Genomic DNA, 12,540 nt, shown 5'->3' with positions numbered 1-12,540 from the left:
TAACAGATATAGATTTAATGTTCTAAATAATAAGAACAAGATTTCTTCTTGATATTTTATAGACAAGGCTTGCCTTCATTCAGATGATTTATAAACATTAAGTAAATACAGACAGAGCACAGAAGAGTGTCTTCTTTATTATGTGCAACAGGATTTTTTAATGACAACATCATAACAAGTTATAAAATAAATGAGAAATGATGTCTGAGCCCAAATAAAGCAGAAGAAAAGAAGAAAGAAGAGGACCAGAAACTCTCTATTTATATCTGTTATAATACACTAAGATTGCTAGTTCCATGACTTGTTAATAAACAACATGACAACAGACAACAAATAATATAGCAATCAGACAAGCAAACAAACAAAGAAATATGTATGTAACAAAATAGTAAACTTTTGTAATAAAATGATTGCTGTTCTATAATGAAAAATGTCTACTGCAACCAGCAGCAATATGCATGCAGGATGTCTATATAGACAAGCAATAAGTAATGCAGAAGCTTACACATCCAAGAACCTACAATACTCCACCAATGATAGAGGAGCTATAATAATATATGAAAAACCACTTTAATGATCTTATGTCTTGGAGTCTGAGGCCTCTGGAGGGGAGAATAGTATTATAAATGTAGATCTAGATCAACCAAGCATCAGATAACATCAGATGTTCAGAGGTATTCATATGATCCCAACACTAAACATATAAGGATCACATGATTCATATAGATCATGGGAACCCCAGCATTCAGTCTCTGAGTGAGGGGACTTTTACATTTTACACATGACTCTCTTCCATTAGTTGTGGGCATTATACCTACTTAGCTCTTTTGTATCCCTAATTCTGGGAAAACCTATGTGACCTATGACCAGTTCACCTAACAAGATCAGTCATTCAATTATTTTTAAAGATGGCTGCAAACCCCTACACCTGCTAATTTATAGACTATCACTCAAGCAGACAGAGATTCTACAAGAGTATATTGACAACAAGCTCTGCAAGAGTTGAATATATCTGTTATGAAGTTCAGCAGAGGCTCCAGTGTTGTTTGTGCTCAAGACTGATAAAGAACTCAGACTCTATGTTAATTATCATGATCTTAACACAGTTACAGTAAAGAACTGTTACCCTCTACTGTTAATAGATGAGATGTTAAGCCAGTTAGTGGGAGCACATTACTTTTCCAAGGTGGATCTACATAACACCTACTACCAGATTAAGATCAAAGAAGAAGACGAATGGAAAACCACATTTTGTATGAAGTTTGGAAGTTTTAAGTATCTTGTCATGTCTTTTAAATTGTCAAATGCACCAGCAACCTTTCAGTTCTATATCAATAAAGTGCTGGCAGGCCTGGTTAATATATGCTGTGTAGTTTATCTAGACAATATTCTTATCTTCTCAGCCTCAGAGAAGAAGCATGAAAAGCATGTTAGATTAGTTATGAAGTATCTAAGAAAATACCAGTTGTTTGCAAAGCTTGCTAAATATGCTTTCAAAAGACAAACAGTCTTGTATCTCAGATATATCATTGATACTAAAGGTATTAAGATGAACCCAAAGCAGGTACAGATAATCATAAAGTGGTCTTTGCCATGAAGCTTCCATAATATTCAGGTATTTCTGAGCTTCACAAACTTCTATAGAAAATTCATACATAAGTACTTAGTTATTGTGGTGCTGTTGACAGATCTCTTGAAGAGCAGTAAAAATAAAAGATAGAAAGAATCTTTTCTCCTGACACCTGCTGCCAGAGAAGTATTTTGTAAGTTGCAGATAGTCTTCTCCAGAAAGTCTATCATCCAGCACTATAATCCAGAATATAGAATATGTTTGAAGACAGACACTTCAGAACATGCTGCAGGTAAAATAATGCTACAGCTATTTGAAGATAGATGGCACCTAGTTGCCTACTGGTCATTCAAGTTTGATCAGACTCAACAAGTCTATAACATGCTGGATAGTAGAACTTCTAAATACAGATAGATTTCTCTAAGCAGTGTACATCAAGAACAAACTCTTTTATATTATTTTTGTGTCAGACAATGATCAAGTTCTGACAGAAGTGCCTGAGTGGTTGAAGAACTATAAAGATATTTTCTCAAAAGAAAAAGTAACAGAGTTACTGAAATTAATAAAGATTAGTTACTTAATTATTCTTAAAGATAATTGCAAGTCTCTGTACATGTTAATCTATAAACTATCACTCAAGCAGACAGAGATTCTATAAGAGTACATCAAGAATAAGTTATACAAGAATTAGATATATTTATTATAAAGTTCAGCAGAGACTTCAGTATGGTTTGCACTCAAGACTAATAAAGAACTCAGACTCTGTATTAATTATTATAATCTTAATGCAGTTATAGTGAAGAACCATTACTCTTTGCTATTGATAGATAAGATATTAAGCTGATTGGCAGGAGCATGCTACTTTTCCAAGATAAATCTACATAATACCTACTATCAGATTAGAACCAAAGAAGAAGACAAATGAAAGATTATATTTTATATAAAGTTTGGAAGTTTTGAGTATCTTATTATGTCTTTCAGATTATTAAATGTATCAGTAATCTTTCAGTTCTATACTAGTAAAGTGCTGGCAGACCTGGTTGACATATACTGTATAGTTTATCTAGATGATATTCTTATTTTTCTGCTTTAGAGAAAGAGCACAAGAAATACATTAGATTAATTATAGAGTGTCTAAGAGAATATCAGTTGTTTACAAAGCTTGCTAAGTGCACTTTTAAAAGATAAACAATCTCATACCTCAGATATATCATTAATAACAGAGATATTAAAATGAATCTAAAGCAGATACAGATAATTATAAAGTAGCTTTTGCCATAAAGTTTTTATAATATTCAGATATTTCTGGGTTTTGCAAACTTCTATTAAAGATTTATACAAAAGTACTCAGTTATTGTAGTGCAGTTAACAGATCTCTTGAAAGACAGTAAAAATAAGTAAAAGAAGAAATTATTTCTTCTGACATTTATTATTAAAAAAGCATTTCACACATTAAAAGCAGTCTTCTCTGAAGAATCTGTTATCCATCACTATAATTCAGAAGATAAAATACATCTAGAAACAGATACTTCAGAATATACTGCAGACATAATATTACTACAGCTATTCAACAACAGATAGCATTCAGTTATCTACTGATTATTTAAGTTTGACCAGATCCAATAGATCTATAGCATATTAGATAAGAAGATGTTAACTATTATCTGAGTGTTTATTTATTAACAGCAGTACTTAAAAGAAATGAAGTATTCTGTAAAAATTAGTACAGATCATACAAATCTTCATTTATTTATAAAGTTCATAAACAAGATGGCACAACAACAATATATAAGATAAATGGAGATTCTCAGAATATACAACTTTGAGATTCTCTACTGTTCTGAAAAGCATAATTCAGCTGACACATTATCACAAAGACCAGATTATATCAAACTAGAAGAAGACATTGATTTGCTGATGTGTACACTTAAATAATATTATATAGATAGTGTTCTAGAGTGATATTCATTCAAAGAAACCTCTTTTTAATGAAGAAAATATTCAAGTATGTGCTACTGATGCTGTCTAAAGCAGTAAAGTAGAGATAGTACAGAGAAAATCTGATAATATCAAGATAGTTAAGTTAGTTTAGAAAGCACAAGCCAGAGATGCTAGAAAGACTTAATAAAGAAATTATAGAATATTCTAAATTTCTCATATGCACACAAATATAGTAATGAAAGATAAAAAAATCTATAATAAATTAGCTGTGAGTGTGTTGAATCTGCTGCTAGAGAAACAGAAAGACAATTTCTCCATATAAGTAAGATTTATCAAGACAAAATCTCAGTAATCAAAGTAAAAAACAGATAAATAAGATCTTTTAATAAAGAGCAGCAGAATCTACATTTCTAATAATTTAGCTCTAAGACAGAAACTACTACAAGTCTATTATGATAACTTATTTACAGATTACTTTAATATGGTAAAGATATTTGTCTTGCTTCAGCAAAAATATAATTAGTAATTAATAAGACAAGATGTTCAGATGTACATATATAAATATCAAATCTACTAACAAGAGAAGACTCTAACACACAAATTATATAAGCTACTTGCATTATTGTCAATATCTAGTAATTTCTGATATTCAATATTTATAGACTTTATAACAGATCTCTCTTCAAATAAAGAGAAGAGAAATTCATACAATACAGTTCTGATTATTGTAGATTAATTTACATATTAACAATTTGGATTTACCTATCTCCTTCCTGCCTTCTTAGGCGGCCCCTGATGTCTTTTTCGGCAGCCTGCTGGTAACATGTGATCTTGCTCTTCTGCCACGGCCCACTACTGTTACAACCACCATGCACTCTGAACACCAGTTTGGGCTCCACAAGATTCTGTGTGTCAACATCATCACCCATCATTGATCACCCAGCTCACCCACCACCCGTCTAGTGTTTCATAATGGTGCTGAAAATGGCTCCATGTGCAGCCCCTGACTCACTCAGGCCACAGGACAAGTGCCTTGTTCCTGGTCATGGCTCTCTCATGAATATCTACCTTAGATACCTGTTGGCCTCAGAGAAGCCTGAAGCCAGAACAGAAGCCCTCCCCTTTCCTTCATCTCCATCTCTAGTCTCTCAGCACCCCCCTACTCCTTCACCTTTGCTAGAGTGCAGTGGCTGTCTCTGTTGCTCCAACTCACAATCTGGCTCTGTGGCGGGTTCTGAGTGACCATGAAGCGCTCTCATGACCATTGAGGTCCTGTCTGCTGCAGTGGCTGTAACCAAGTGTCTGATAGCAAGTCAGAATATACTGATTCCAGCAGCTCTTCGGAAGCCACTGTTGAAACTGACCCCATGGAGTCTGATGGCCCTGAACAACCAGCAAAATGTAGCTGGACTGGAGTTAGCTACCCCATCCCCAGCCAGTTGCTGAGGGATGATGGAGGTGATTTCAGTGATGATCCCCTTGATGACACCGGGTTGGACCTGTCAGCCATACCTGAGGATTTTGACAAGGCACACGGGACACTTTCCTGATGAGGTTGCATGGAAGAGTGCTGGTGGCAGCGGGCAACCTCCCTTCACTGATCTTTCTGATGTCTTTGCTAATAATGACAAACAGGTACTGTAAAGCCAAATTACAGGAGTGGCAAGCAGATGACAAGTGGTGTGACCCTAAACATGCTCTCTGTAAAGCATCAGACAATGACATCCATTGGTTTTTGGGCTGGTGTCTCAAACTCCAGCGAGGGAAAGACTGCTGTCACCTAAAGAGAACCAAGAAAGCAAGCTCATTCAAATCTGACTGGCAGAGCTTCTGCCAGTACTATAAGAAGGTCACCAAGAGCAAGATGCATGATGAAGACAGTACTAATGTGTGGTGGGTAAGTTCACTTAATATCTTGTATGCTCCAATGAGAGTTACCTACTTACAAAACCAAAATATAGGGTATCAAATTCTTGATTATGGAGCACAGCCTGGACATGCAGAAAGGCAGGAAAGTTCTGGTGTACATTGAGGACATGGTTTCATTCAATAAGACCATCCTGTCAACTCAGGAGAAAAAATTCTGGCTTGGGTTCAAGTGGATCCAAGTCTGCCTGTACAATACTTTAGGACTCTTCACCATACATCAGAAGAATGTTCTTCTGAGCTTGCAGTATAAGGACCTCCAGTTCTCTCTCCAGAAGGACCCCAAGGGAGGCCCTTCAATACCACTTGTGGAATTGACAGTGGAGGGAGTTAAAAAGTTTATGGGATCAACAGATTTGTATGTCTACTTCTGAGCCAAGTTTGATTTGATAACTTGCCTCTCTTGCCCCTTGCCACAAAGTTCAACTGGCAATGCTGCTAACTGCAGCCAGGATAATGTTTCCACTGCCTGAAGTGATTTATGGGCTATTGTTAGTCTTCTGCTCACATACATACCTCTTTGGGATGATGTTCCATGCCAAGGCATTTCAACATTCTGGACTGACATCCATGGCACAGCTGCAGAAGTTATTTGTGAGGTGAGATTGTCAGCAAATGCTCTTGTGCTTGAAACATGAGACTGCTGATTGGTACATATTCTGCAAAACTGAGTTGGTCAAGGGAACTCCTGTTATCCAGCATAAAAAGCTAATGCCCAAGCAGAAGATGGGTTGCCTTCTGGTAGTTTTTAGTGAGATTCATGACTGGCTTTACCCCCTTTTCTCACATCAATTCTGCTATGGAGGTGGCAAGATTCTCAATGAGAGTGGTATTTTATCCTCCCCTTGTCTGCTGATCACACGTCTCAACAGAGGGCTGTTTGACTGACCATATTCATAGGATGGGTCAGTGAAGAACAATGGATGCTAATTATGAAACATGCAGACCATCACACATTTGTTGAACACTATCATCCTCAAACTGTCAGCACTGACATGATCTGGACCATCTGTGGCCTTGATTCAGAGAAGGAACTCATGTGAGCTGTTGCCTGGCAGGACTGATGGAGGGATTGACATCAACCGCGCTATCTCACTGTGGAAGAAAAGAAGAGTGTTGAATTCAACCCTGAGCTCATGGTGGCAATTCACAAATTAGATACTCTTAAGGCCAAATTTGGCCACACTAGGAATTCTAGTCTCCCTGCTCATATCCACCTGCAAGAGCAGGAGGTCACAAATACCTGGGAATGACTGCTCAGGGCTCTGTGGAAAAAGATGCAACTGGAATTTGATGAAAAGCAGGCTTTTCTCAACATTGAGGCACAGCTTTCAGGAAACATGGTTGAGGATAGTGAAGAGGAGCCACTATCAGAGGACACCTTGCATCCAATTCTGTACAAGCTCCTCCAAAAGCTTCTCTTGTATCCTGCATCAGATTGCCTGGAAGCAGAATGGCAACGCTGCAACGAAGCTGTTGATTTCATGGTCCTCTATTGCAACATTCTTGAAGGCAGCCCTCATCACAGACGCCCGAAGAAAACACAGCAACCCATGGGAAGCGGTGGGCCAGACAGTGACTCCAATTCAAAGGATGTTCATATGATTAGAAAACAACCCTCAACTTATGATGAGCTCTTGTGCCTCACTGCTGAACACATTGAAAAAGCTCTGAAACCACATGCATGTTTTCAGTGCTTTGCTGACAGAAAGCAACCAGATGAGGTTTGTTGCTGGATGTTTTACAATTCAGGGTGTCTTACCTGACACTTTGACAGCCATCATCTAGAGGACAAGCAATGCAACTGGTGTGAGCTTTCTGTATTACATACAATGCATCTGCAGCGCCATGCCAAGGATGTTCATCGCACGCATTCTCGCCTTCGTCCACTGTTGTGATTTCGGTTCTTAGTGATGACGATTATCTTATTGAGAGTTTTCGCCTAAGGCTGCTCAAAAGTGGTTGCTTGCATACAATAGAGTCTCATATATTAGACCGGAAATTGGCGGGAGATAGTGATTGTAATAGAACTCAAGACGCTCTAAGAAAATTAGTATCTTCCTAACACCAGAAGCCAAGTGCATCTAGGAATGCAAGTTGGTTGAAATAAAGAATGACTATTCTTCGGAAGCTCGAATTATCAGAATCATACCAATCAAACCCGTCGTTTTCTTCCTCTGTTAGCATATCGCTATCATCTTGCGTCACCCTTTTCGCGTCCTCCTCCTTTTCCCATTTGTCTAAACCCGCCTCTCGTTTTGCAAACAACGCTCCCCGTATGCCGCCCGGATGACAGACCATGTCCTCCACTTGAAAGTCCTGAGTGATACAAGAGAAAGAGAACTGCATTAAAAATTCTGGCGCCATCTTTCATCTCATCGTTGGATTTCCCAAATAGCAGTAGCTTGCCCTCCTTTCGCTGTTTCATCGTCATTCTTCTAGCTTTCGTTTGCTGCATGGCTTCATTAGAAAGGAACGAAAACTCGGCCATTTCTGGTTCGAAACCTGTCTCTGAGGTTTTGTTTTCCCACGTAGCGAAAGCCTCGATGCTCGAATTGAATTCTTTCTGCCACATACAAGAATCTCAAGGTTAAGTTTACCTGAATTCTGCACGTATTGAAGGCATGCCATGAGCTGCCTTTGGTTACCCATAGGAATCTGTCCGTTAAGAGTCATGAGATCCGTGTCCTTTTTGAAACGAAGTCCGATATCGTTGTCCGACTCGGTTTCTAGAATCTTCACTAGCTTCGCCCATGATGGGGTGTGAGTTTCAGGATCAATAACATCAGATATTTGGATAATATCCTGCTTGGAAACATCATCAGCCCTTTTGAAATGGGCTACTATATCATTGAATGGACTTTGAATCTCGTTTTTCGTAGCCCATTCGCCGTCGCGAGAGAGGGCCATGTTACTATCCGGCCCGGATAGTGTGGCCGCTGGTAAGGAACTGGCGGACCTGGGTAGGACACACATGGGTTCGAGGATTTCTAGTGAGCCGTGTACATTTTCTGCGCGTTTGTTGAATTGCGGGGGCATTGGCTCCAGACAAGTTTGCGAGCTTAGCAGAGCACCAGATACGACCGGAATAGTGCTACGTTCGGTTAGACCGGAAAGCGATACGCCACAGGTAGAGTCCGGTGGAACCTGTCGCCGTGGACCTCCCAGTCGATGAATCAGCTCTTGACGGATCGTAGCCTCCATCACCTGAGTCAACTTAAGCACCAGTGTTTTATATGTAGCGTATACCTGGGGGCTGGAAGTCGGCGGGGGAATCCAGGACAGGTAAAGCTTCTGATGGCAAGCGGAAGTGCTCATTGATTGCGGATAAACTGCAAGGAACCTATCGCATAAGTAGCAAGATTTTTTGCTCACTCCGATAAATCGGAAAGATGGCCGGTGCTCTGGATGAAGGTCATAAAAGGCCGCTAATTGTAACTCGGCATGAACCGCAAGGGCGTCGGGGCATTGTTGGTGGAAGGATTGTTCGGGATCAGATCCTGCCCAGATGCCAGCAAGACGAGAAAGGTATTGGTCTGCAGTGGCCCCGGCTATCCGTCGTAGAGTACGGGACAGAGATACCTGCTGCCGCTGAACGGGTACCTTACCAGGTGCGGTGACAGCGTGCACTGTCATAGGGTTAAAGAGGTGGGGTGCCTCAGCTGCAAGCTGGCTTAGAGCTTTCGATGCAACTCCATAGCGCCCTAGCTTGAAGACTGATGAGGACCATTTTTGCCAGTGGAAGCCCTCCATGGAGAATAAGGCTTTCAGAGGCTCCAAGTAGTTATGCCTGGCGTTCTGAGCTAGCTTGAGATATCGAATTATAATCTCGGTTTCCGGGGTCGCCTCTAGCCCATCCATCTGTAACATGCTGCCGAGCCATTCAAGGAATGCCTCCATAGCAGATTGAGATAGATCCGGGATAATCTTGAGAACCTGTTCTTGGATTTTGAGGCGTGAATGAGGGAGCACAGTTTGATGGCTGCGAATATAATTAACGTATTCCCGAAGGCGCGAGATGTCCAAATGAACGATCTTGGATAAAATATCGGCTTCTTTCTCTCTCGCTGATTCTGATAAACTCCGGAATTAGTACTGCCTGACATCATCAAAAGAAAAGGAAATAATTCACCTCCGCATGCGATTTGATTTAGATCGTTAACAATTAGCTGCAATTGAGCCAAAACTGCAGGCTTCACCCCACAGTTGCTTGCGAGCCGTACGACCGTACCCTCCGGCTGCCCTTCTTCCATGCACGCTGCCGATACAGAGTCGCCACCTTTCGAAGGAGCGCATAGCAGAGCGAAAGAATCTAAAAATTTCCGTTTGAGAAAGCGTTCTCTTTCTTGCAAAGCTCCATCAATCTCGAGGCCATGAGTCGTGGGTTCCCCACGGACGGGGTCTAAGGCGTGTAGCAAGGTCGCGGCTTCCAGAAACCGATTCCGTAGTCGACCGGTAATCACCAACGAATCCATTATTGGGTCGGAATGGGCTCACGGTGAGCAAGTAGGGTTCGAACTGCGTTAGAGGTATCTGATCAAATATTTCACTTGTCTTGATGTCGAAATATCCATGAGGCAAGGAGGAATCTCATTCTCGACACGAGTCTTCAGGTGAAGAAATAAGAACCCAGTGAACCCTTTGAATTGGTTAAAAACCGGCAAACAGCTATCTTGCTCAACCAATCATGCTTCACGGACCGTTAACATCATGGTATATTGGTACAGCAGCCGCCCGATTAGCTCTGCATTTCGCACTCCGATACCCACGTCAAGCCTACTAGAAGGGGCTGGCAGATGAGCTCTTCCCCACCATGGATGGATGCAGTCCCGGATAGGCCTATCAGAACCCCAAGAGTGCGCCCGAGGCCAAGAGATAACTGAATTTCCTATGTACGTCTATTCATCGGAAATAGGTGGAATGATCGACCAAGTCTTCTTTGGTCGTGTGCTACCAGATTAGTGAAGAGAGGGAGTCGTAAGGGGAGTTAAATGCATTGTCATCAATATAATGTCGCTATAAAGCAACCTCCGCCTAAGCTAATAGCGTATTTCGTCGACCGACATATGTTTTTGCCCGAGGATATAGTCCCAAAGCCGCGTTTCGACCAAGAAATCGAGCGTTTAGAATCTGAAAAAGCAGTCAGGGCCTCTCAATATCCAACTATCTCTCAACTCTATGATCTCCGCAATCAAAAAAGGGCATTGGAATTTGAGCTTTTCGATAAAGACGATCGATTACTTGGAGAGGAATATGACGAGGATTTGGCTAAGCAACTGAAAACGAAGCTTGAAAATCTTATGGGACAAATTGACTCCCTCCGGAACCGATCTGAAATAGAGGCGATCAAGGCTCGGGAACGTGAAATAGAAGTATGGAATCGTAAAAGAGGCCTCAACTGCCTTTTGAAGGAGATGCCAAGGGGTGCCTTACGCGAGCCAACCATTTTGATAAGTTCGCCTTCTCATCGCATCTGTGATGATTGTTCATTGTTCAAAAACAACGTCAACCGCTTTTTTGGTCTTTCGATTCAGCTTTATGAGTGTACTATGTGAGATTTGGTCGACTTATTGCTTCTGATTTGCGAGGTTTATTTAAAGCATTGAAGTATGAATCAGGTTTTGTAATTGCTCTAAAGTTGTAGGCAAGCTCCTGTCAGAGGAAAGTAGCCTATTCACAACCATACGCGGTCCCGGTAGGGCGTAGCACTTGAAATTAGTAAGTAATGAAGTAGCAGAATACTGCCTAAAAGACGGGAAGGAACATATGAGACTCTATAATGGCGGCTGGCTTCAAATTGCCTTGCTTGGGGTTTGATGTTTGGCTGTTTGGAACGGAAAGAAGGTTTCTATCATGTGAAATACACGGCCCAATTATGTTCCCGCTCTATGAAGAATGTTAGGTAATCCAACTAGCACCTCGCTCACGTGACCCACATAGATTAGCCGAGATTCCCCTTTAGGTAGCTTAGTGAATGACAAGCATACAAGTCCTCCATCAGGTTATAGCTCTTTGTGCTGAAGAGCAAGCATATAAGATTGATTTACAGCTCAATTAGATATTGAAGCTTACAATCAACATCCTGAATGGTTATTCTTGTAGATAACAAGGTTTTACAAGCACAAGAGAGAGCATACATTGAGATAGACATCTTCTATACATGCAACCTCTGTAGCTTTCTAGCATCAAGCTGGGAAGCAAGTTGAACCCTGTAGCTTTCTGGCATGTGATCAGAAAGTGAGCAAAATGCCTGCTAAATACACCTAGCAAGCAAATCAAGCACCTGGCAATGCCAAAGCCATAGTGAACCATATGGACAAACCAGAGCATTGAACTTCCAACCAGAAAGCTTCAACAAACCTCTCTACACCCTAAACCAAGCTTAGGCAGTCAAGTAGGCTCAGAGGCAGCCCACCAAATGATGAGCAGAAGTCTAGGAAGGAGAGTGAACTCCAAATATTATACAGAATGATGCTGAATCAACAGAAGATAATACAAAGATAACAGAAGTTAATGTAAAGATAACAGGAGACAGTACAACAGCTGGTACAGCAAGTAAATCTCTTATCAGGTCAAGCAAGCACTGCAAATGCACCTGCAATGATGCAGGAGAATCTAGAGCATGAAGCTTAACAAGAAGAAGAAGAGAACTGAGAAATAGACTCTGATGAGGAACTAGAAGAATATGTTAGTAATCTTATAGACACAAATACACAAATCAGCAGAGCAATCACCCAATTCATGAAGATTATGAAGATGGTGAAGAAGCCTATGACTCTGGCTGGAGCCAGTAACTATCTAGCATGGAGTAAAGCCATTCTAAAGATAGCTCATCAAGTAGATGTTAAGAAGATTATCCTGGAAAGACAAGAGACTTCACTACAGTCAGAGTGCTTGAAGATTTCATAATACTGGAATGTTCAGAATAATTAGCTATACAGTCTAATTAACAGCACAATATCTGCACAAGCCAGAGAATACTTTAAGGAATTGAATAGTCTTAGTGCTTACAAACTCTGGAAAGCTGTAAGGACAGTCTTTCAAGAGAGACCTGAGATACAGCAGGAAAGCCTACTTATGAAGTTAGTAAGAATGACACCATA

At 40.6% G+C, this 12,540-nt stretch overlaps 3 protein-coding genes across 3 annotated transcripts; 2 read left to right on the top strand and 1 right to left on the bottom strand.

Moving 5' to 3' along the window:
• Nucleotides 1–4,483: 4,483 nt before the first annotated feature.
• CIMG_12569 (C2H2 finger domain-containing protein) lies at nt 4,484–7,335 on the top strand (the record flags this gene model as incomplete). The annotated part of the gene is made up of 9 exons (XM_004445465.1): nt 4,484–4,692; nt 4,848–5,012; nt 5,147–5,408; nt 5,473–5,795; nt 5,890–6,036; nt 6,190–6,266; nt 6,338–6,476; nt 6,699–7,161; nt 7,282–7,335. The coding sequence occupies 9 exons, from the start codon at nt 4,484–4,486 to the stop codon at nt 7,333–7,335; spliced, it is 1,839 nt and encodes a 612-aa protein (XP_004445522.1).
• Nucleotides 7,336–7,631: 296 nt separating this feature from the next.
• Nucleotides 7,632–9,912, bottom strand: CIMG_10433 (uncharacterized protein; the record flags this gene model as incomplete). Its single annotated transcript, XM_001249270.2, has 3 exons — nt 7,632–7,889; nt 8,015–9,510; nt 9,570–9,912. 3 exons carry the CDS (start codon nt 9,910–9,912, stop codon nt 7,632–7,634), a joined length of 2,097 nt encoding a protein of 698 aa, XP_001249271.2.
• A 516-nt stretch (nt 9,913–10,428) lies between these two features.
• CIMG_10434 (uncharacterized protein) lies at nt 10,429–10,992 on the top strand (the record flags this gene model as incomplete). Its single annotated transcript, XM_001249271.2, has 1 exon — nt 10,429–10,992. One exon carries the CDS (start codon nt 10,429–10,431, stop codon nt 10,990–10,992), a length of 564 nt encoding a protein of 187 aa, XP_001249272.2.
• Between the last annotated feature and the right edge of the window lie 1,548 nt (nt 10,993–12,540).

Source organism: Coccidioides immitis (genome assembly GCF_000149335.2).
Source record: "Coccidioides immitis RS genomic scaffold supercont3.1, whole genome shotgun sequence".
Classification (NCBI taxonomy): domain Eukaryota; kingdom Fungi; phylum Ascomycota; class Eurotiomycetes; order Onygenales; family Onygenaceae; genus Coccidioides; species Coccidioides immitis.
This window is presented reverse-complemented; position numbering and strand designations above follow the sequence as displayed.